Below are 21,238 nucleotides of genomic sequence, written 5' to 3'. Positions count from 1 at the left end.
GATACTAATATATAATATAGTCTCATTACATGCAAAGTGAGATATTTCAAGCCTTTATGTGTTATAAATTTGATGATTATGGCTTACAGCTACGTTGAATTACTGAAATAAATGAACTTTTGATCAATATTCTAATACATAAAAACCAGTTAATCTCTCGCTTCCCCTTCTGTACAGGTTTTATGAGTTTAACATATCAAAATATAACATCAGAATATCATCATAGTTCAAAATATCTTGGTCACAAATTAATATTTTAATTTAATATTTTGTGTTAATACATCAAGTTTACACACATTGGTCTAAAATGACCCATCTATGCAAGCGTGATAACTTTTTCTTAAAATAACCAATGTCACAGTTGTTCAGAGCAACACATTCACTATACTACTTAAAATCAATAGTATATTCCTGCACAATCGGAGGCTGCAGCTCGTTTATATACTGTCAATGCTGCAGCTTTAAGACCCCGGTAACAGGACCCTAGTTTTTTTGTGACAGCGCCACCTGCCGAACTGGATGATATAGCAATTTGGGCATGGGCGTGGTGGCTTCTGACGTCACACTTGGATGTGGCCGGGTTGGACGTCCACCGCAGGATGCAGCGAGAGGCTACTCCTTCTTCCTGATGGCTGAGCGTACTGCGCAGACTCACACTGAGCTTGACGACGTAGATGTGACGTGAGCAACCCGTCTGTCTTCTAGTAGCTGTGCCAAGAGAAATCTGAATCCTTCCCTTCCGAATCTTGCAGAGCCGGAGAGTGTGAGTAGGAGCTGTCCATGAGCTAGGAGCAGGAGAAACTTTTGCTAAGTATTCTGATTAATTATTTTGTCATTTTGCCTCCACGTCCCCCTGATTGCCCACGAGCTTCTCCTCCTGTCCATACGGTAATCTCTCTACTGTGCGACAGAGAGTCGCGTGATTATGACGCAATCGTTAGCCTATTTTTACAAAAACGGCTTCTACGGGGCCATAACGTAAGATACAAGGTAATGGAGCCTTTTATACATTTTCGTGTTTCTTTAGAAATAAATAATGGACAAATGGAGTCTTTAAACGCCTCAGATGTAAAGTTATTCGCTGTCAAAGTGACGCCAAAATGAATGGGAGTCAATGGTATGCTAACAGCAGGAGTCCGCTAATCAATGGCGGCGCCCGGGGAAGCTTCAGTTTTTTCCGAAACATTGGCCCCCTGGGAGAAAGAGAAGAGCAGACATATGGATAAATCTGAAGAAGCGCAACGACGCAAAAGAGAGCTCTACTCAGTCCGGTTTTGTGTGCGCGCGCAGAAAGCCGCTTCTCAGACACCAGCGCACGAGTACTGAATTGAGCTGTATTTCACGTCTTTTCGCACTTGATCAGAAATATTCACGTAAACACAGTCGAGTATGTCTTAAGTGAACGTTAACAGTTGGGAGAATATCGGATGTGTGTCTGTACTGGATCCGTGCATTCGGTCTTAAAGTGAGAGCAGCCTAATAACTCATAAGTCCATCATTAATGTAATCAGACAACAAAAGAAGAAGAGAAAATCACACAATGTTCTCAACTCAGTAACTTTAATAGCTTTCATAAGGGTTAATCTATATTTAATGTATACAAATAAATGTCTGCTTGAAAGAATGAAGAATGTTGTATGCAAGTTGTTAAAAGAAGGCCATGTTCTTGTTTCTTTGAGAAGTGCCGTTTCATTTCATTTTTAAGATAAATAAAGACATGTTATATGTCACAGCAGTTAAATCTGTCTGTTCAAACCTTAATATCATTCATATTAGCATGTTTTCTCCAGAAGTAGACTATAAAATGAGTTTTGAAATTTTAACTAAACCCATTCGATTTTAGTCGACTAAATCTGCTGTATATTTAGTCTAAAATTTAAGCTAGACTGAAACTAAAACAATTCAGATGACTAAAATTAAATCAAAATTTGCTGTCAAAATTAACGCTAGCATGGTCGGTCAAATATTTTGTTTTTATAGATTTTCCCGCCAAGTTTCCATAGCCTTGTGGATACACCGCTAACACATAGGTAAGGTTCAACAACAATGACGTTAGTTAGCATGCAAAAACGTAGTTGGGCTGATAAGTCCTTTCAGAAATATGTTTTAGCATAATCTTGCCAAATAAACACAATGTAGAAACCTCTCTTTTCTAGTGTGTTTTCAGCTTTGGAAAGAGCTTTGTAACTTCTAAACAAGTATTTAGAAGAGGTCAAGATAGTCGTGTGCTAGCATGATGGCACAGCCTGCATTCATAAATGCAACAAGAATAAAACAAAGGCAAATAATACATTTACTTTTGATCCATAAGTACTTTTAAAAGCAAGTACTTCTGCACTTTTACTTAAGTAAAAATCTGTCTTTACAACGCTCACTCGTAACGAGGTAATATTTGACCAGTAGTATCTATACGTTCACTCAAGTAATGGAAACCTCTGGAATGGCGAGATTATAAACAGCCTTTTTAATCATAAACTCGCAATTGAGAGATTGTGTCATAAAGTCACAATTACCTTTCTTATGTTTTATTCGCTTTCACAATAAACTCCTCGATAATATCAGTTAATTTCAGTGGAACTTCAAAATGAAAAGAATAAATACATTAATAAAAAGCCCTAGCCAGATTCACTCGCACACTTTTGCGTCACATTGCACAAAACCTCACATTTAACAATCAGACTGCACGCACAGTCAAGGAAGAATGCATACAAACTAAATTTGTGATTACATATCCGCTAGCTTTGAGGTCATCTCTATACAAAATATGACAAAATAACCTATCAGCAAATATATGTTTGATAAGTTATGCGATATGTGTACATTTTTCCATCAAAACAGGCCAAAAAATATTGATGCACTCACAATTTTTGTCCAATAACATGCTCTCTAGAATGAGAACGACTTTTGCTTCTGCTTCTGACTAGCATTAGCAATTACAGTGTGTTTGTTGGTTAAAAAAATAAATAAATGCTTTTACTTCATTTTCTTTTCCAACCAACAACTGCTAGAGGAAAGTGGACGGTATTAACCCATTTTGAAAGAGACTTCACTGCTTTCGCCCATGTTACAAGAATGGTTTTGTAGAATTATGACATAAACTAAAGGCGTTTTGAGAAAATGTCCCATTATTAACATAATTTCTTTGTCTATACAATGACATTTATTGGAGTCCAATGTTGTCTGGACTCCATCATTCTTCAAAATATCTTCTCTTGTAGAAAGAGAACGATACAGGTTTGGAACAACATGAAGGTGAGTAAATGAAGACGATGTTTTAGCACCATCTCATTCTGGTAAGTTCAATTATAATGCATGTGAATTTCCCAGAGCATGAGTGCATCCAGCGTAAGGAAACATGCTTTAAACAAGTTGACAAACTAGGTTGCTTGGAGAATAAAAAAAAACAGTTTTTGTGCGCTGTGATGGTTTAGCACGATGACCGAGTTGGGTCTTGGTTTACTCACAGAGAGCAATCACATTCATGCGTACTCAGTAAAATAAACAGCTCTCACGAGGATTTAATAGCACAGAATATCAGCAAAATACATCAAATTAAAATAAATAAATTCATTGAAACAGTGGCAAATGAACGTCCTTCTTATTCAGACAGCAAAGCTGCACTTTAAATGGACTATATTTGCAAGAGGAGACCTGAGGTGAACAAGTATGATCCCAACGCTTGAGTCATTTCTCATTTCACTAAAGCTCTTCTAGGCTCATCGCTTCAAACTGCCGTGGGAAAAACAGTAGCTTTATTGCTCAAAATTGTCCATCTTGTGAATCTGCAATACAGAACGATGAGACACAACATATGAAGTGACTAATTATTGACCAGATTAAGAGATTGTGTGTAGAATCATCAAAATGTAAAAGAAGTTTTTGTGGCAAACCTTTATTTTCATGCATCAGGATTCTTTGAAAGCAAGGGTCTGCGCTGTTGATAGGTCCTCATCCAGCCCTGGACCACCTGCAAACACAAAAGAGGAAAGATTCTTATATTTTAATGTGGCTTATTACATTGACTGGGATTAAAGGGTTTATTACACCGGAACATTTCATCATGAGACCAGGTGCTGTAAATATTTGGAAATATGTGTAAATCCACTTTGGTTGTCGTAGGTCTGAAACATTTGATATTCCTTTTTCTTAAAGTGACCTATTATGCTTTTTCAGATATTAGCTGTCATGTAGTATAAACAAAACGCTGTTTGTGAATGTAAATGTCTGCAATGTTTCAAAAATCAAGTGCAGATAAATGGAGCTGTTGTCTCCTGATTCTGAACCGCCTGAAACGAGTCGTCAGTAATTCCAGTCTTACTTCCTGCACAAACCTGCGTAGGTTTGTAACACATTTGCATAATGCCAGCCTATGGTCTTCATTAGCCGTCTGCGAACAGGGTCTACTTTGACCCTCAAACACTGTAGTTGTAGCTGAGACTGGAAGAGTTTGGTTCGTGTCGAGAAGATGCTGTTTTCTGAGCTGCCAAAGCAAATCCACTTTGATGCACTTCAAAATGATGAAGACTCGGAATTAATACAATAAAACCGACGCCTATGTTACTGTTCATATCACTGTGTATAAAGTGATGAGGAAGATAAAAATTCAGATATGGTAATGGACGTTTAGTTTCTGACACACTCTGTAAGCCTTCGACCAGTCACAACAGACTGGGCCATCTGACCAATCAGAGAAGAGTAGACAAATCATAACAGACTGGGCCATCTGACCAATCAGAGCAGAGCAGAGTAGACCAATCACAAAAGACGGGGTCATCTGACCAATCAGAGCAGAGTAGACCAATCACAACAGACTGGGTCATCTGACCAATAAGAGCAGAGTAGACCAAACGCAACAGACTAGGTCATCTGACCAATCAGAGCGGAGTAGACCAATCACAACAGACTGGGTCATCTGACCAATCAGAGCAGAGTAGACCAATCACAACAGACTAGACCATCTGACCAATCAGAGCAGAGTAGACCAATCACAACAGACTGGGCCATCTGACCAATCAGAGCAGAGTAGACCAATCACAACAGACTACACCATCTGACCAATCAGAGCAGAGTAGACCAATCACAACAGACTGGGTCATCTGACCAATCAGAGCAGAGTAGACCAATCACAACAGACGGGGTCACCTGACCAATAAGAGCAAAGTAGACCAAACACAACAGACGGGGTCATCTGACCAATCAGAGCAGAGTAGACCAATCACAACAGACTGGGTCATCTGACCAATAAGAGCAGAGTAGACCAAACGCAACAGACTAGGTCATCTGACCAATCAGAGCGGAGTAGACCAATCACAACAGACTGGGTCATCTGACCAATAAGAGCAAAGTAGACCAAACACAACAGACTGGGTCATCTGACCAATCAGAGCAGAGTAGACCAATCACAACAGACTGGGTCATCTGACCAATCAGAGCAGAGTAGACCAATCACAACAGACTGGGTCATCTGACCAATCAGAGCAGAGTAGACCAATCACAACAGACTGGGTCATCTGACCAATCAGAGCAGAGTAGACCAATCACAACAGACTGGGTCATCTGACCAATCAGAGCAGAGTAGACCAATCACAACAGACTGGGCCATCTGACCAATCAGAGCAGAGCAGAGCAGAGCAGACCAATCACAACAGACTGGGTCATCTGACCAATCAGAGCAGAGTAGACCAATCACAACAGACGGGGTCACCTGACCAATAAGAGCAAAGTAGACCAAACATAACAGACTGGATCATCTGACCAATCAGAGCAGAGTAGACCAATCACAACAGACTGGGTCATCTGACCAATCAGAGCAGAGTAGACCAATCACAACAGACTGGGTCATCTGACCAATCAGAGCAGAGTAGAGCAATCACAACAGACTGGGCCATCTGACCAATCAGAGCAGAGCAGAGCAGACCAATCACAACAGACTGGGTCATCTGACCAATCAGAGCAGAGTAGACCAATCACAACAGACGGGGTCACCTGACCAATAAGAGCAAAGTAGACCAAACATAACAGACTGGGTCATCTGACCAATCAGAGCAGAGTAGACCAATCACAACAGACTGGGTCATCTGACCAATCAGAGCAGAGTTGACCAATCACAACAGACTGGGCCATCTGACCAATCAGAGCAGAGCAGAGCAGAGCAGACCAATCACAACAGACTGGGTCATCTGACCAATCAGAGCAGAGTAGACCAATCACAACAGACGGGGTCACCTGACCAATAAGAGCAAAGTAGACCAAACATAACAGACTGGGTCATCTGACCAATCAGAGCAGAGTAGACCAATCACAACAGACTGGGTCATCTGACCAATCAGAGCAGAGTAGACCAATCACAACAGACTGGGTCATCTGACCAAACAGAGCAGAGTAGACCAATCACAACAGACTACACCATCTGACCAATCAGAGCAGAGTAGACCAATCACAACAGACTGGGTCATCTGACCAATCAGAGCAGAGTAGACCAATCACAACAGACTGGGCCATCTGACCAATCAGAGCAGAGCAGAGCAGAGCAGACCAATCACAACAGACTGGGTCATCTGACCAATCAGAGCAGAGTAGACCAATCACAACAGACGGGGTCACCTGACCAATAAGAGCAAAGTAGACCAAACATAACAGACTGGGTCATCTGACCAATCAGAGCAGAGTAGACCAATCACAACAGACTGGGTCATCTGACCAATCAGAGCAGAGTAGACCAATCACAACAGACTGGGTCATCTGACCAATCAGAGCAGAGTAGAGCAATCACAACAGACTGGGCCATCTGACCAATCAGAGCAGAGCAGAGCAGACCAATCACAACAGACTGGGTCATCTGACCAATCAGAGCAGAGTAGACCAATCACAACAGACGGGGTCACCTGACCAATAAGAGCAAAGTAGACCAAACATAACAGACTGGGTCATCTGACCAATCAGAGCAGAGTAGACCAATCACAACAGACTGGGTCATCTGACCAATCAGAGCAGAGTTGACCAATCACAACAGACTGGGCCATCTGACCAATCAGAGCAGAGCAGAGCAGAGCAGACCAATCACAACAGACTGGGTCATCTGACCAATCAGAGCAGAGTAGACCAATCACAACAGACGGGGTCACCTGACCAATAAGAGCAAAGTAGACCAAACATAACAGACTGGGTCATCTGACCAATCAGAGCAGAGTAGACCAATCACAACAGACTGGGTCATCTGACCAATCAGAGCAGAGTAGACCAATCACAACAGACTGGGTCATCTGACCAAACAGAGCAGAGTAGACCAATCACAACAGACTATACCATCTGACCAATCAGAGCAGAGTAGACCAATCACAACAGACTGGGTCATCTGACCAATCAGAGCAGAGTAGACCAATCACAACAGACGGGGTCACCTGACCAATAAGAGCAAAGTAGACCAAACACAACAGACTGGGTCATCTGACCAATCAGAGCAGAGTAGACCAATCACAACAGACTGGGTCATCTGACCAATCAGAGCAGAGTAGACCAATCACAACAGGCTGGGTCATCTGACCAATCAGAGCAGAGTAGACCAATCACAACAGACTGGGTCATCTGACCAATCAGAGCAGAGTAGACCAATCACAACAGACTGGGTCATCTGACCAATCAGAGCAGAGTAGACCAATCACAACAGACTGGGCCATCTGACCAATCAGAGCAGAGCAGAGCAGAGCAGACCAATCACAACAGACTGGGTCATCTGACCAATCAGAGCAGAGTAGACCAATCACAACAGACGGGGTCACCTGACCAATAAGAGCAAAGTAGACCAAACATAACAGACTGGGTCATCTGACCAATCAGAGCAGAGTAGACCAATCACAACAGACTGGGTCATCTGACCAATCAGAGCAGAGTAGACCAATCACAACAGACTGGGTCATCTGACCAATCAGAGCAGAGTAGAGCAATCACAACAGACTGGGCCATCTGACCAATCAGAGCAGAGCAGAGCAGAGCAGACCAATCACAACAGACTGGGTCATCTGACCAATCAGAGCAGAGTAGACCAATCACAACAGACGGGGTCACCTGACCAATAAGAGCAAAGTAGACCAAACATAACAGACTGGGTCATCTGACCAATCAGAGCAGAGTAGACCAATCACAACAGACTGGGTCATCTGACCAATCAGAGCAGAGTTGACCAATCACAACAGACTGGGCCATCTGACCAATCAGAGCAGAGCAGAGCAGAGCAGACCAATCACAACAGACTGGGTCATCTGACCAATCAGAGCAGAGTAGACCAATCACAACAGACGGGGTCACCTGACCAATAAGAGCAAAGTAGACCAAACATAACAGACTGGGTCATCTGACCAATCAGAGCAGAGTAGACCAATCACAACAGACTGGGTCATCTGACCAATCAGAGCAGAGTAGACCAATCACAACATACTGGGTCATCTGACCAAACAGAGCAGAGTAGACCAAACGCAACAGACTAGGTCATCTGACCAATCAGAGCAGAGTAGACCAATCACAACAGACTGGGTCATCTGACCAATCAGAGCAGAGTAGACCAAACGCAACAGACTGGGTCATCTGACCAATCAGAGCAGAGTAGACCAATCACAACAGACTGGGTCATCTGACCAATCAGAGCAGAGTAGACCAATCACAACAGACTGGGTCATCTGACCAAACAGAGCAGAGTAGACCAAACGCAACAGACTAGGTCATCTGACCAATCAGAGCAGAGTAGACCAATCACAACAGACTGGGTCATCTGACCAATCAGAGCAGAGTAGACCAAACGCAACAGACTGGGTCATCTGACCAATCAGAGCAGAGTAGACCAATCACAACAGACTGGGTCATCTGACCAATCAGAGCAGAGTAGACTTGGTTTTCTGTTACTTTCTCTTGCTGTAAACACTGCACAGTCATTTGCAATGCAGGTGCAAAAATACTTTAGTCAACATTTCTAAAATTAACTAAATAAATAATGAATTAAATGTGATTTTTAATCACTCTTACGTTCATGTATCTTTTTTATTTATTTATTTTTTTGAGTGTCAGACTTCATTACTTTTAATAAACTCCAATTCACAGTTCTGAAGATGTACGTTAACATATTTTAATGACATCACACTGTGTACAGCTCAACGTGTCAACCAACACAGTGACAAAACGTGCGTTTAAAGCCCACTGTATTACAGTTACAGATATACATGATCTAAAAATGTCCAGTTAACACAAAGTAATGTGAGACAGATTTGTAAGCGGTCAATTATGGAACGGTGGATCTGCAGTCCAGAAGACATTCCAGAGACATTCTAGAGACATTCCAGAGACATTCCAGAAGACATTCCAGAGACATTCTAGAGACATTCCAGAAGACATTCTAGAGATATTCCAGAGACATTCCAGAAGACATTCCAGAGACATTCCAGAAGACATTCTAGAGACATTCCAGAGACATTCCAGAAGACATTCTAGAGACATTCCAGAGACATTCCAGAAGACATTCCAGAAGACATTCTAGAGACATTCTAGAGACATTCCAGAAGACATTCCAGAGACATTCCAGAAGACATTCTAGAGACATTCTAGAAACATTCCAGAAGACATTCCAGAGACATTCAAGAGACATTCTAGAAGACATTCTAGAGACATTCCAGAAGACATTCTAGAGACATTCCAGAAGACATTCCAGAGACATTCAAGAGACATTCCAGAGACATTCCAGAGCGTAAATATTGAAGGGACAGTATTTATAAGAAATTCCTTTTCCTTAATTTCTTGCAATATATAGTGTCTGTTACACAATGGATAAAATAATGCATGTCTTTCTTTCTTATATATATTATAAATAATATTGTACATAATTTAAACATTTATGATTAGGAGCGGAGACAAACAATTTCCTCCTCTTCAAACTTTCGAGAATGGCAAAACACATGAGCATCACATTAACAACACATCATTATATAATCTTGCTTCAACAAGATGGATGAGAACCAGAAGTAAACCATGTTTACTCTTGCATCTGCCCAGGCCAGACTGTGACTCCATGGGTCGTAATGAACTTAATGAACTGGTTGATGAGGATGATGCCAAGGAAACTCTTGAAGGTCTCCTCTATCTCTGTGATGCTAGTGTCCTTTTCCACCACCGAGAAATTGGGTTTTCGGTTTTTATCGAGCCCTCCGAGGAGGAATCTAGTACATGTGTCGTCATCCCCTATAACGGCGATTCATTTCCCCCATCCAGGCATTGCGACGTTTTCTTATATTCGCTCAAATAAAAGGACAGAATCAGAGGGTGAAATGGTTTCCCATCCTGCAGGGGTCTTATGCTTTCGTTCATGTATCTTATTGTAGGAATTCTCATGGACTCAGAAACTTTACTGAAGATGTCTGTTATGCAACAAAGTTGAAAAATCTTGAACAGAGGGGTGTTGTGATTTAGGACAAATCACCAGATATCAGATACATTTATTTAATACTACATTTTTAGTCATGTGGTTCATAAATGTATGCTGTTCACATGGGGGGAAAAAAGTGGTTGTCAGTGTAAATGTTTACAGGAGCTTTCTTAATGTTTCAGTCACTTATTAGACATATTCCCATTTTTACTTAAAGGGTTCATGAACTGAGATATACATTTTTCCTTGAGCTTTTGGCATATATAAGGTCATCATACTATAAGAATATCCTGTAGGTTTCAGAACTGAAAACTTCCTTGGTAGTCCAAAAACAGCTTTTATTGTAACCAAGCCCAGAGAAGGACTCGTCCTGGAATCTAATAGATAAGCGAAAGACCGAAGAAGATCAACACCTACTTCCTCATCTCAACTTTGGCCCCTCCCACTGGCGTGTGTAGATGACGACGAGAGAAGAGCGATCATTGGATCAATGGACTAAAAATAACACTACCTTCCACAGGATCCTAATGCAAAGAGTGTCGTTATTTATTTTCAACAATGTGAATGTCTTAGTTGAGCATTATTTATTTGTATTCGGTACATTTCACTGTGGATTCTTTGGTAAATCAGTTGCAATTTCGGTGCAGGCTTTGCAAAAACACTTTTATGATATGGACTCGACAGTAATGCCACAACATTTAAGTAACCGTGTTATTTCTAATGCCTGTGATCTGAGACCAGTGATTTTGGATATGTAATGATTCATGTACAGTCAGCGGTTCTTTGTCTATGTGCCAGTAAATCAAACCAGTGAGTGACTTAACGGTCAACTTCACATTGTTTTCTTATAGTGGGATGAAAATAATCTGTTATTTAAACTGTTATGAAACTGTGATAAGAACGCTCCCTTTACAATCGCTGGAGCTGTCAATCAAACAGAGTGAGTTTATCAGTGACTCTGGCCAAAACTCCCACTATAAAGTCCATTTTATCACAGTTAGATATGATGAAAGCATTCGTTAGAGTGCAGAAATCGAGTTGCAATGATGAGATCACTGTTTTCATGCGCTTAACATGTCTGTGATCGGCTACACGCTCATCATCACTGCAACCTTTCATGCCACAATCTAAATGTAATGCCATAGATCTAAATATAATGCTATAAGCAACACTTCACACGATTAGTTAACCTCACAGCCAATCACAGCAGTGGGCATTTTCACTGAAGTCTCACAGCCAATCACAGCAGTGGGCATTTTCACTGAAGTCTTACAGCCAATCACAGCAGTGGGCGTTTACACTAAAGTCTCACAGCCAATCACAACAGTGGGTCAGTCTCACACAGACACGCCCCCTCAAACAGAGCGTTCAAATCAGAGGGCTAAAATCAGGTTAGGAAAATGCTTTTTATTTCTAAATAATTATTTTTTCTATGTAAAAATCATACCAACATTATAAGTGCACCACAGGAAACAATGCAGTTCATGGCCCCTTTAATAGCTGTCCAAAGCAAACAAGAGGAAACACTGTGTGGTATTTTGTATGTACAAGGGTTGGACGATGAAACTGAAACACCTGGTTTTAGACCACAATAATGTATCAGTATGATGTAGGGCCTCCTTTTAAAGCCCATGCAGCATCAGTTCATCTTGGGAATGACAGATTTAAGTCCTTCACAGCGGTCAGAGGGATTTTAGCCGTTCCTCTTCCAGAACAGTGTGATGCTGGTGGAGGAAAACTGACTCGCTCCTCCAAAATACCCCAAAGTGGCTGATAATATATAGATCTGGTGACTGTGCGGTCTATGGGAGATGTTCAACTTCACTTTCATGTTCATCAAACCATTCTGTCACCAGTCTTGCTGTGTGTATTGGTGAATTATCATGCTGATACATGACACCCCCTTCAGGGCACAATGATTGACCCATTAGGTGCACATGGTCCTCCAGAACGGTTCGGTAGTCCTTGGCAGTGACGTGTCCATCAAGCTCAGTCGGGAATGCCATGATATTACATCTCGAACCATCACTGATCCGCCCGTGCTTCACGCTGGACAGAAACAGTCCGGGTGTTCAGCCTCTTTGGTTCTTCTCCACACCGTAACTCACACGGATGTGGGAAAGACAGTGAAGACAACAATACATGTTTCACATTGTCCACAGCCCAAGATTTGCACTGTTGGCACCAATGAAACCGACATTTGGCATTGACACGAGAGACCAAAGGTTTGGCTATAGCAGCCCGACCATGAATTTTGACTTTGTGGAGATCCTGACGAACAGATTTGGTCGAGGTGCGCAATTAATTCTGCAGTGATTTATGTTTTTTATGGATACAATCCGGGTTAGTACCTGGATATCCCCTTCAGACAGCTTCCTCTTGTGTCGACAGTTACTCATGTTGGATGTGGTTCACTATGCCAACATCATTAACACATTTACACTATTGCCGTCCTGATCACAGATGAACCAGAGAGACGCGCGCCAACAATTTGTCCTCTTTTGAACTGTAATATGTGGCATGTCTCCCATCATGTTGTGTGGATTGCACTATTTAATGTTCACTATGCTTCTGCTCTGGTAATTCAGCCTTCACACTCTCCTCTTACTGATGGAATATAAAATCTTGAATTAATCCGCGGGAAAGCTGCAGCCAGGTGCTTTTCAAAGAAGACGCTGCCGTTATCTTGACTGTTATTGGCCAAATGACTCGCGTGATTAGCATATTCTGTCTTGATAATCTATAAATAGTGTTCCGGGGGTGGGGTTTATGTTAATTTTAGGGTTGGTGATGTCATTAACCCGGGAGGAGTGTGGTGTAGTCTCTACCAGCCGTTTGTTGTAGTCCTTAAAAAGCTATTTCTTTAAAAGCAAATATCTCCCTTTGCTTTGAACTTTCAGCGTTGTACCTTTGCAGATGTTGTTTATGCTCAAATAGCAGTGTAATTTATTCCTGTGATCAAAGCTGAATTTTCAGCATCATTACTCCGGTTCACACTGTAAAGTTGCAGGAGTGACGAGTGCATTTTAAATGCAGGAGTCCGAAATCCCGAAACTGAGATGATTGACACCGTGGTAACCATAGCAACATTCATGTTTGGACTCCGCTATTCCGACCAAAGAAATATCACAACGCGACAAAAGCAATTTTAACTAAAGCGTCGTGTTCTGCTAATGCTTGTAAAGGCTGCTTCACACAGCGACTCTAGCAGCGTTGCCATCTCCACTTATTATAAGCGCGTTTGGGCTTGTTGTTTGAGCTCGGGTCATAAAGCGATCGAGTTTATGGAGTTATAAAAGTGAGCAGGTGCGGGTCGAGATATCTTGGTCTTATTTTCAGCATAAAGCATTTGGATTTATTTCGGTTTATTGTGGGTTTGTTCTTGTTCACTGTCTTTTTTAGAAAGATCGGGCAACACGAATGAGTCGAGGCTCGTACCGCCTTCCCTGTGATTTCTTGCATCGCACATGAAGAGAAAAACATTTCGTTAGCCTCATAGCATAATTGCCTAAGTCATATTTCAATGTCTTTGGAAAACAAGAAGAAACAAAAAATGACTTAGGCAATTATGCCATGAGGCTAATGATGCAAGTTAAAATAACATCCGTCATTAATAAGCATTAATAAAACTTACAACCGAATTTAGCCAATGATGAGATCCTTAAGAAATCATACAAATATGCTGATTTATTGCTTAAGAAACATTTCTGATTATTATGAATGTTGAAAACATTTGGAAAAAAAAACACAAAATTCAATTTTTTTCATGATTCTTTGATGAATAGAAAGTTCAAAAGAACAGCATTTATTTTAAATGGAAATCTTTTATAACATTATGAATGTCTTTACCGTCACTTTTAATCAATTATTGTGTCTTTGCTGAATAAAAGCAAAGTATTAATATTGGTATACGTTGACATTTGCTTTCAGTAATCTCAATAAGAGTCAGCATTAGACATCAGTGTTTTTCATTTCATAACAGGATGGATTACCTTTGTGTCTTCCTCTTTCCACAGAATTTCCTGTTCGGCCTCGTTCAGCTCTTCGGTCGGGTCATAAGTGTAGACCGGAAGCAGCTGATGCCGCAGTCGATCAATCCTAAACGTGCACCAGACACACAAAGCAGCAAACAAACGCTCATTCTGACCCAGTGTTACTTCCTTCAGCACCTTCTGTTGAAAACAGAGGCTCAGGCGTTCAGCCTAACGTCTACTGTAGTGTTTCACAGAAGAAAAACATTTGGGTTTATGAAGTTTTGATTGACTAGCGGTCAAAAGTTTGGAAAAATTCAGATTTTTTTTTACTGTTTTTGAAAAATGCTCCCCAAGGTTGCATTTAAACCATGAAAAACACAGTAATATTGTGTAATATCATTACAAAACGTGGTTCTAGTGATGCAAAGCTGTATTTTCAGCATCATTACTCCAGTCTTCAGTGTCACATGATCCTTCAGAAATCATTCTGATATGAGGATTTGATGCTCAAAAACATTTCTTATTCTTATCAATGTTGAACACAGTCGTGCTGCGTCATATGTTTGAGGAAACTGTGATATGCTATCATTCAACGGTGTGGGGAGAGTAACGTTTAAAACAATCAGCAAGGAGGCCTTCAAGACATGTACAATGTTAAACAAGGTCTGTTCTTTTGAACTTTCTATTCATCAAAGAATGCATCACTGTTTCCATAAAAAGATATTAAGCAGAAAAAACGGTTTTCAACATCGATAAACATAAGAACCATTAAATAACTGAACAGCAAACCAGCATATTAGATTGATTTCTAAATATATATAAAGATTAATAAGACAACTTGTTCCCTCTACCCACTGAAAACTGGGATTCAGATGAATCTTTATACCCTGACCCCAACTTGTGGACTTTGTAAAAATAGGTTTTATTTGATTAATAATTCTAATTTACAACTTATTCAATATAAGACCATGCATAGGATACATGTTATTTTCTAATTTACCCATCGGTGTCCAATGTAACCTCATTAGCCCAGACACAGACCTCCTTTGTTCATGGCATTGTTCCTCTGTTCAGAATGTTTGCTGGGAGTTTACAGAGAAATTGTACATTGTTCTTAAGATTAAAATACCGTTCTCCCCTTATGGATAATGTGCTTATGAAGAGCACATTCAGAGACTGATGCTGCACCACATTACGCCAAATTAGTTTATATTGCTCAACTATTTGCATTTACATTTTAAAAAATAATTGCGACTTTTTATCTCACAATTGCGAGTTTACAATCTCACAATTCTGACTTTATTTCTCAGAATTGCGAGATATAAAGTCGCAATTGCGTGAAATAAAGTCACAATTGCGTGTTATAAAGTCACAATTGCGAGATATAAAGTCAGAATTGCGTGAAATAAAGTCACAATTGCGTGTTATAAAGTCAGAATTGCGAGATATAAAGTCAGAATTGCTTGAAATAAAGTTGCAATTGCGTGTTATAAAGTCAGAATTGCGAGATATAAAGTCAGAATTGCGTGAAATAAAGTCAGAATTGCGTGTTATAAAGTGTGAATTGCGAGATATAGTCAGAATTGCGTGAAATAAAGTCAGAATTGCGTGTTATAAAGTGTGAATTGCGTGAAATAGTCACAATTGCGTGTTATAAAGCCAGAATTGCGAGATATAGTCAGAATTGCGAGATATAAAGTCGCAATTGCGTGAAATAAAGTCACAATTGCGTGTTATAAAGTCACAATTGCGAGATATAAAGTCAGAATTGCGTGAAATAAAGTCACAATTGCGTGTTATAAAGTCAGAATTGCGAGATATAAAGTCAGAATTGCTTGAAATAAAGTTGCAATTGCGTGTTATAAAGTCAGAATTGCGAGATATAAAGTCAGAATTGCGTGAAATAAAGTCAGAATTGCGTGTTATAAAGTGTGAATTGCGAGATATAGTCAGAATTGCGTGAAATAAAGTCAGAATTGCGTGTTATAAAGTGTGAATTGCGTGAAATAGTCACAATTGCGTGTTATAAAGCCAGAATTGCGAGATATAGTCAGAATTGCGTGAAATAAAGTCGCAATTGCGTGTTATAAAGTCAGAATTCAGACTTTTTTTCTCGCAATTGCGACTTTAGATCTCGCAATTCTGACTTTATATCACGCAATTGTGACTATTTCACGCAATTCTGACTTTATAACACGCAATTCTGACTTTATTTCACGCAATTCTGACTTTATAACACGCAATTGTGACTATTTCACGCAATTCTGACTTTATAACACATAATTGCGAGTTTATATCTTTTCTCAGAATTGTGATATATAAAGTCCAATTGGACTTAATAGAATAGTCCAATAGTCCAACATTTTTTTCTCATAATTGCGAGAAAAAATATATCTCATAATATATATATATATAAATATATATATCTCATAATTGCGACTTTATATCACGCAATTCTGACTTTATAACCTGCAATTGGAAAAAAAATTACCTTTTTTATTTTTCACTCGGTGGCGGAAACAAGTGTATTATCTGGAGCGGAACGCGAAATCATTTTAAAGCCAGATTTTCACTCGGGGGGGATCAGAGAAATGTCCATCGAAGATGAGCAAGATGTGGGAGTATTGTGAAAGCCTACACAAAACTTTCCCCCTTTCTTCTGTGTCATGTGAAACTAGTAATAATTAAGCTTGTTTATAGGCTTGTTATACTACCAGTTATGAGGGACAATACGGTATTAAATATTTTATCAGAATAAAGCAGAAACACTATGAACGAAACTTATATATCAACATCCTAACCAAGAGAATACACTTCACTAGTCCATTGCAAACATTACGTTTAAACGTTAATGAAGTTAGTCGTTGCACACATGTGTATAGATGTATCAATCATTGTATTTCACTGTATGTTTTTTTTTTTTTTTTATTAGAAATTGAAGTACATTATATATATTTTTTTTTTACAAATGTTGAATTTAGATACAGTAGAATTAATTTAAGGCATGACTTTATATTTTAGGTGTTCATTTCTGTATTTCTGAGCGTGTAAATTCCAGATTACACTGAGTAATTGGCAGCATATGTTTTGTCTTTTTCTCTTTCTCCTCATACTGTATTGTTGTAAAATAAAAAAAGAGAATGATTTCTGAAGGATCATGTGACACTGAAGACTGGAATAATAAAGCTAAAAAAAATGCAGCTTTAAATGACAGGAATAAATTATATTTTACAACATATTCAACATATACTTTGCAACATAAGATTTACAACATATTGCTTAGTTGGGGACATTTACTAGCCTGGGTTTCCCCATGCTGTTAGGCAGCCTGGACACCATGGACCAGATTTTCCCCTCAAAAAGGGAACCAATCACAGAACGGGGAGGGAGCAGGAAGACGATGACGACGTCTATGCGACACACCGAAGCAGTTTGTTTATATCTATGGATCCAACATGGCATCAGACGTGAAGTTACCTTTCGATGCAGCCTTAGATAGTGTTCTAAGTAGTTTAGAACGCAAGTTTATTTCGTCTTCTTCCTCGTCGAATTTCTGTCGCTCTACATACGTCATCTGGTATAATTGAAGCGATTGGCTATGAGCTACGTACAGGCGCATTTGATAGACATTCGTAGCGCCCAATAAACGGCTCTGGGCATTCGTAAACCACGCCTCAAATACGAGAAAATGAACATGTGGTTCCCAGACCACGTCTCAATGAGACCAGGTCTAACGTTAGCCAGGCTAGACATTTACTTTAATATTCATCAATAATATTGATCTGCCTGCATTGACATTATCATATGAGAACTGAACTGGACATGGCATCACGGTTTTCTCCAGAGCCGCTATATGTATAAATGAAGTAAATTAATAACTTTTTTACAACAGAAATGAACCATCACTGAACTTACTGAAGCTGGACTGTGACACTCTTTTCTTCTGGAAACAAACTTATCTCTGGTAAGCTGCTTGGATACAATCTGTATTGTAAAAAGCGCTATATAAATAACGGTGACTTGACTATTCAAAAAGAAAATAGCTTTTTTTAAATGTAATAATATTTCACAATATTACTGCTTTTACTGTATTTTTGATTAAATAAACGCAGCCTTGATGAGCAGAAACGACTTCTTTTTGATTATTCCAATCGTAATTATTCCAATCTTTTGCATTCTTCTAATGCCTTTCACAGAGTGCAGGAGTGTGTTTCCTTACCTCCGTTTCCTCCTTATGTACATCACCTATGAAACAAAAAGGTACATCATTATTTCCTAGAAACAATGCCTGGAAAGCACATTGAATAACGTCTGTAATAACGTCAGAGATGCAGCTGACAAACGTCTGCGCGCGCATTCATAACAGAATAAAGGCCTTTTGTCTCTCTGGATGATCTGCTCAATCAAATGATCATGCGCCTTCACCTTCTTCCCCCACACTAGTGAGAAACACACAGAAGAAGCAAAGCCTGCGTGCAGATGTGTGTGTGTGTGTGTGTGTACGGCACCCACCACTGCTGCCAGGACCCCGATCACAGTGATGAGGAAGAAGGGCACGAGCACGTAGCCGACGGCCACATCGTGAGGAGGAGGAGGAGGAGGAGGAGGAGTGGTGCTGTTCATACTGAGGCCTTCACTGCTCGTCTTCTGCACGCATGTGACTCCCACATGCTCTCTCCGCCCCGCGAACCACTGCGAAACACAGGAGAATACACTTATTCATGGCCCAGGAATGCTGGGAAACGGCTAAAGGGGGTTCATCATGTTATTTCAAACTTGTTTGCACCTTATCTACCAGCTAGATCAGTCATACTATAAAGTTTCTTTAATCGGGCCTATAAACATTCCCGTTTACAACACTGCTGGGAGTAACGTTCAATCCAACATCGGAAAGTTTATTTAGTGATATTTTGAGATACAATATGTAGCCTGACTTAGATCCATATTTGTCCCAATGAAGTCTGAATGTTTTATGGGGTGTTCCCTTCTAATATCCTTAAAGTTTTTGTTCTATCTTCATTTGTCTAATTACTGTAATACAGCAAAATATATATATATTTTTTATTACAATTATTTTTGCTATTTAAATCCACATGTACATAAAGGCACTACATCAAATACTATTATAATGTAAGTATAATACACCATGCAGAGTTTTGAGCATTTAATGAGCATTAATGTTGTATTGTTATTATGCTGAGGAATTATTTAACGTATCATGATATAAGAATATAGTGATATTAAAGTAGCATGTGTGAAGGGTGAATAGTCCAAACAGCCTTTCTAAAGCTCTGTATCTGCAAAATAGAGCCGTTGACATGTCAACATACTCTTAATATCTGCATAACAATCACACACTAATCTGCATAACGCACAACTTCTCTCTATTAGGGAAGTGTGGCATTTGGATTTAACACAAAGCGTCCAGCAGAAAACTGCTTTAATACACATTTTACAATGACAAAGCGTTTATGTCGCACATGACCTAGCGGAAAAACTACGCATTCACTGACATTATCTGCTCCCGTTTGTTTACATAACGGTCGTTGCATTATTACGGTGGCCGGCACTGATATCATCAATGCCGCGATGATTATGAGCGGTAATAAATCATAACACTGGTGTCTGCTGCTGACTCACGTGAAAACATCATGACCAGTCAAACTTCACCATCGAGGCATGAAAGTAAACACACCTGATTCAGGCAAAAGAGCAGAGTGAGTGTCACTTAACTATAAGACGACTCCAAATCCAGTTATTGTAACACAAGTCATGGGTTTGTCTGACATTAAACCCCCACTGGCAGTGTTTACGGAAAGCAAGTCCTGCGATGAAAGGGAAACGATGATGATGGTGCTGGAGGGAGGAGTTATGAGTTATTCAATGCACGATATTGATCACCAGATGTCGCCACTGCATTAAATCCATAGACAGTACAAGAAATTAAATCATACTAGTGCATCATATCATATCATATCATATCATATCATATCATATCATATCATATCATTATCATATCATATCATATCATGTAATGTCATATTATATCATATCATATATCATGTAATGTCATATCATGTCATATCATATCATATCATATCATGTAATGTCATATCATATCATATCATATCATGTAATGTCATATCATATCATATCATATCATATCATATCATATCATCATGTAATGTCATATCATATCATATCATATCATATCATATCATGTAATGTCATATCATATCATATCATATCATATCATATCATATCATATCATGTCATATCATGTAATGTCATATCATGTAATGTCATATCATATCATATCATATCATATCATATCATGTAATGTCATATCATATCATATCATATCATATCATGTCATATCATGTAATGTCATGTAATGTCATATCATGTCATATCATATCATATCATGTAATGTCATATCATGTCATATCATGTAATGTCATATCATATCATGTCATATCATGTAATGTCATGTCATATAGGTTAATACAGGTGAAACCATTGCTATACATTATAAAAATTGCTATTCTATAACTGATATTCTTTTGTAATTATTTTATTTGCAGGTTTAAGGATTGGAGAAATAATGTTTAAGCTGTAGCACCGCTCTATTTGCATTTGTGTATTATTATTGGATTTTTATAATGCAACATTTCCAACTTATGAAACCTTGACGCAATCAGAAATTGCAAAACACACATCTTTAAAATAGCTTAAAAACCACGCCTACCAAAGACATGCCAGCCAATCTGAGGTCAGCAATTCCAAACGCCCACGGGTGATTGACAAGCAAAGTGCGTTCTCTGATTGGCTGAAAAGCGCGGACCGCCCCCTGGCTCTT

General features: G+C 39.5%; 1 protein-coding gene across 2 annotated transcripts; it reads right to left on the bottom strand.

Moving 5' to 3' along the window:
* Nucleotides 1–3,493: 3,493 nt before the first annotated feature.
* On the bottom strand, nucleotides 3,494–20,234 carry smim29 (small integral membrane protein 29). Of its 2 annotated transcripts, none has more exons than XM_084427226.1 (6): nucleotides 20,020–20,234; nucleotides 18,892–19,071; nucleotides 18,599–18,624; nucleotides 14,398–14,503; nucleotides 3,891–3,967; nucleotides 3,494–3,782 (listed from the first exon to the last, which is right to left on the bottom strand). In XM_084427226.1, exons 2-5 carry the CDS (start codon nucleotides 19,000–19,002, stop codon nucleotides 3,899–3,901), a joined length of 312 nt encoding a protein of 103 aa, XP_084283352.1. In that variant the 5' UTR covers nucleotides 19,003–19,071; nucleotides 20,020–20,234; the 3' UTR covers nucleotides 3,494–3,782; nucleotides 3,891–3,898. The 2 variants fall into 2 exon arrangements, with proteins under 2 accessions (XP_084283352.1, XP_084283353.1); XM_084427227.1 differs by having other exon boundaries at nucleotides 20,113–20,228.
* Between the last annotated feature and the right edge of the window lie 1,004 nt (nucleotides 20,235–21,238).

This window comes from Rutilus rutilus (assembly GCF_951802725.1).
Source record: "Rutilus rutilus genome assembly, chromosome: 13".
Taxonomy (NCBI): Eukaryota; Metazoa; Chordata; class Actinopteri; order Cypriniformes; family Leuciscidae; genus Rutilus; species Rutilus rutilus.
Note: the sequence above shows the minus strand (reverse complement) of the source record. Positions and strands in the feature narration are given on the sequence as shown.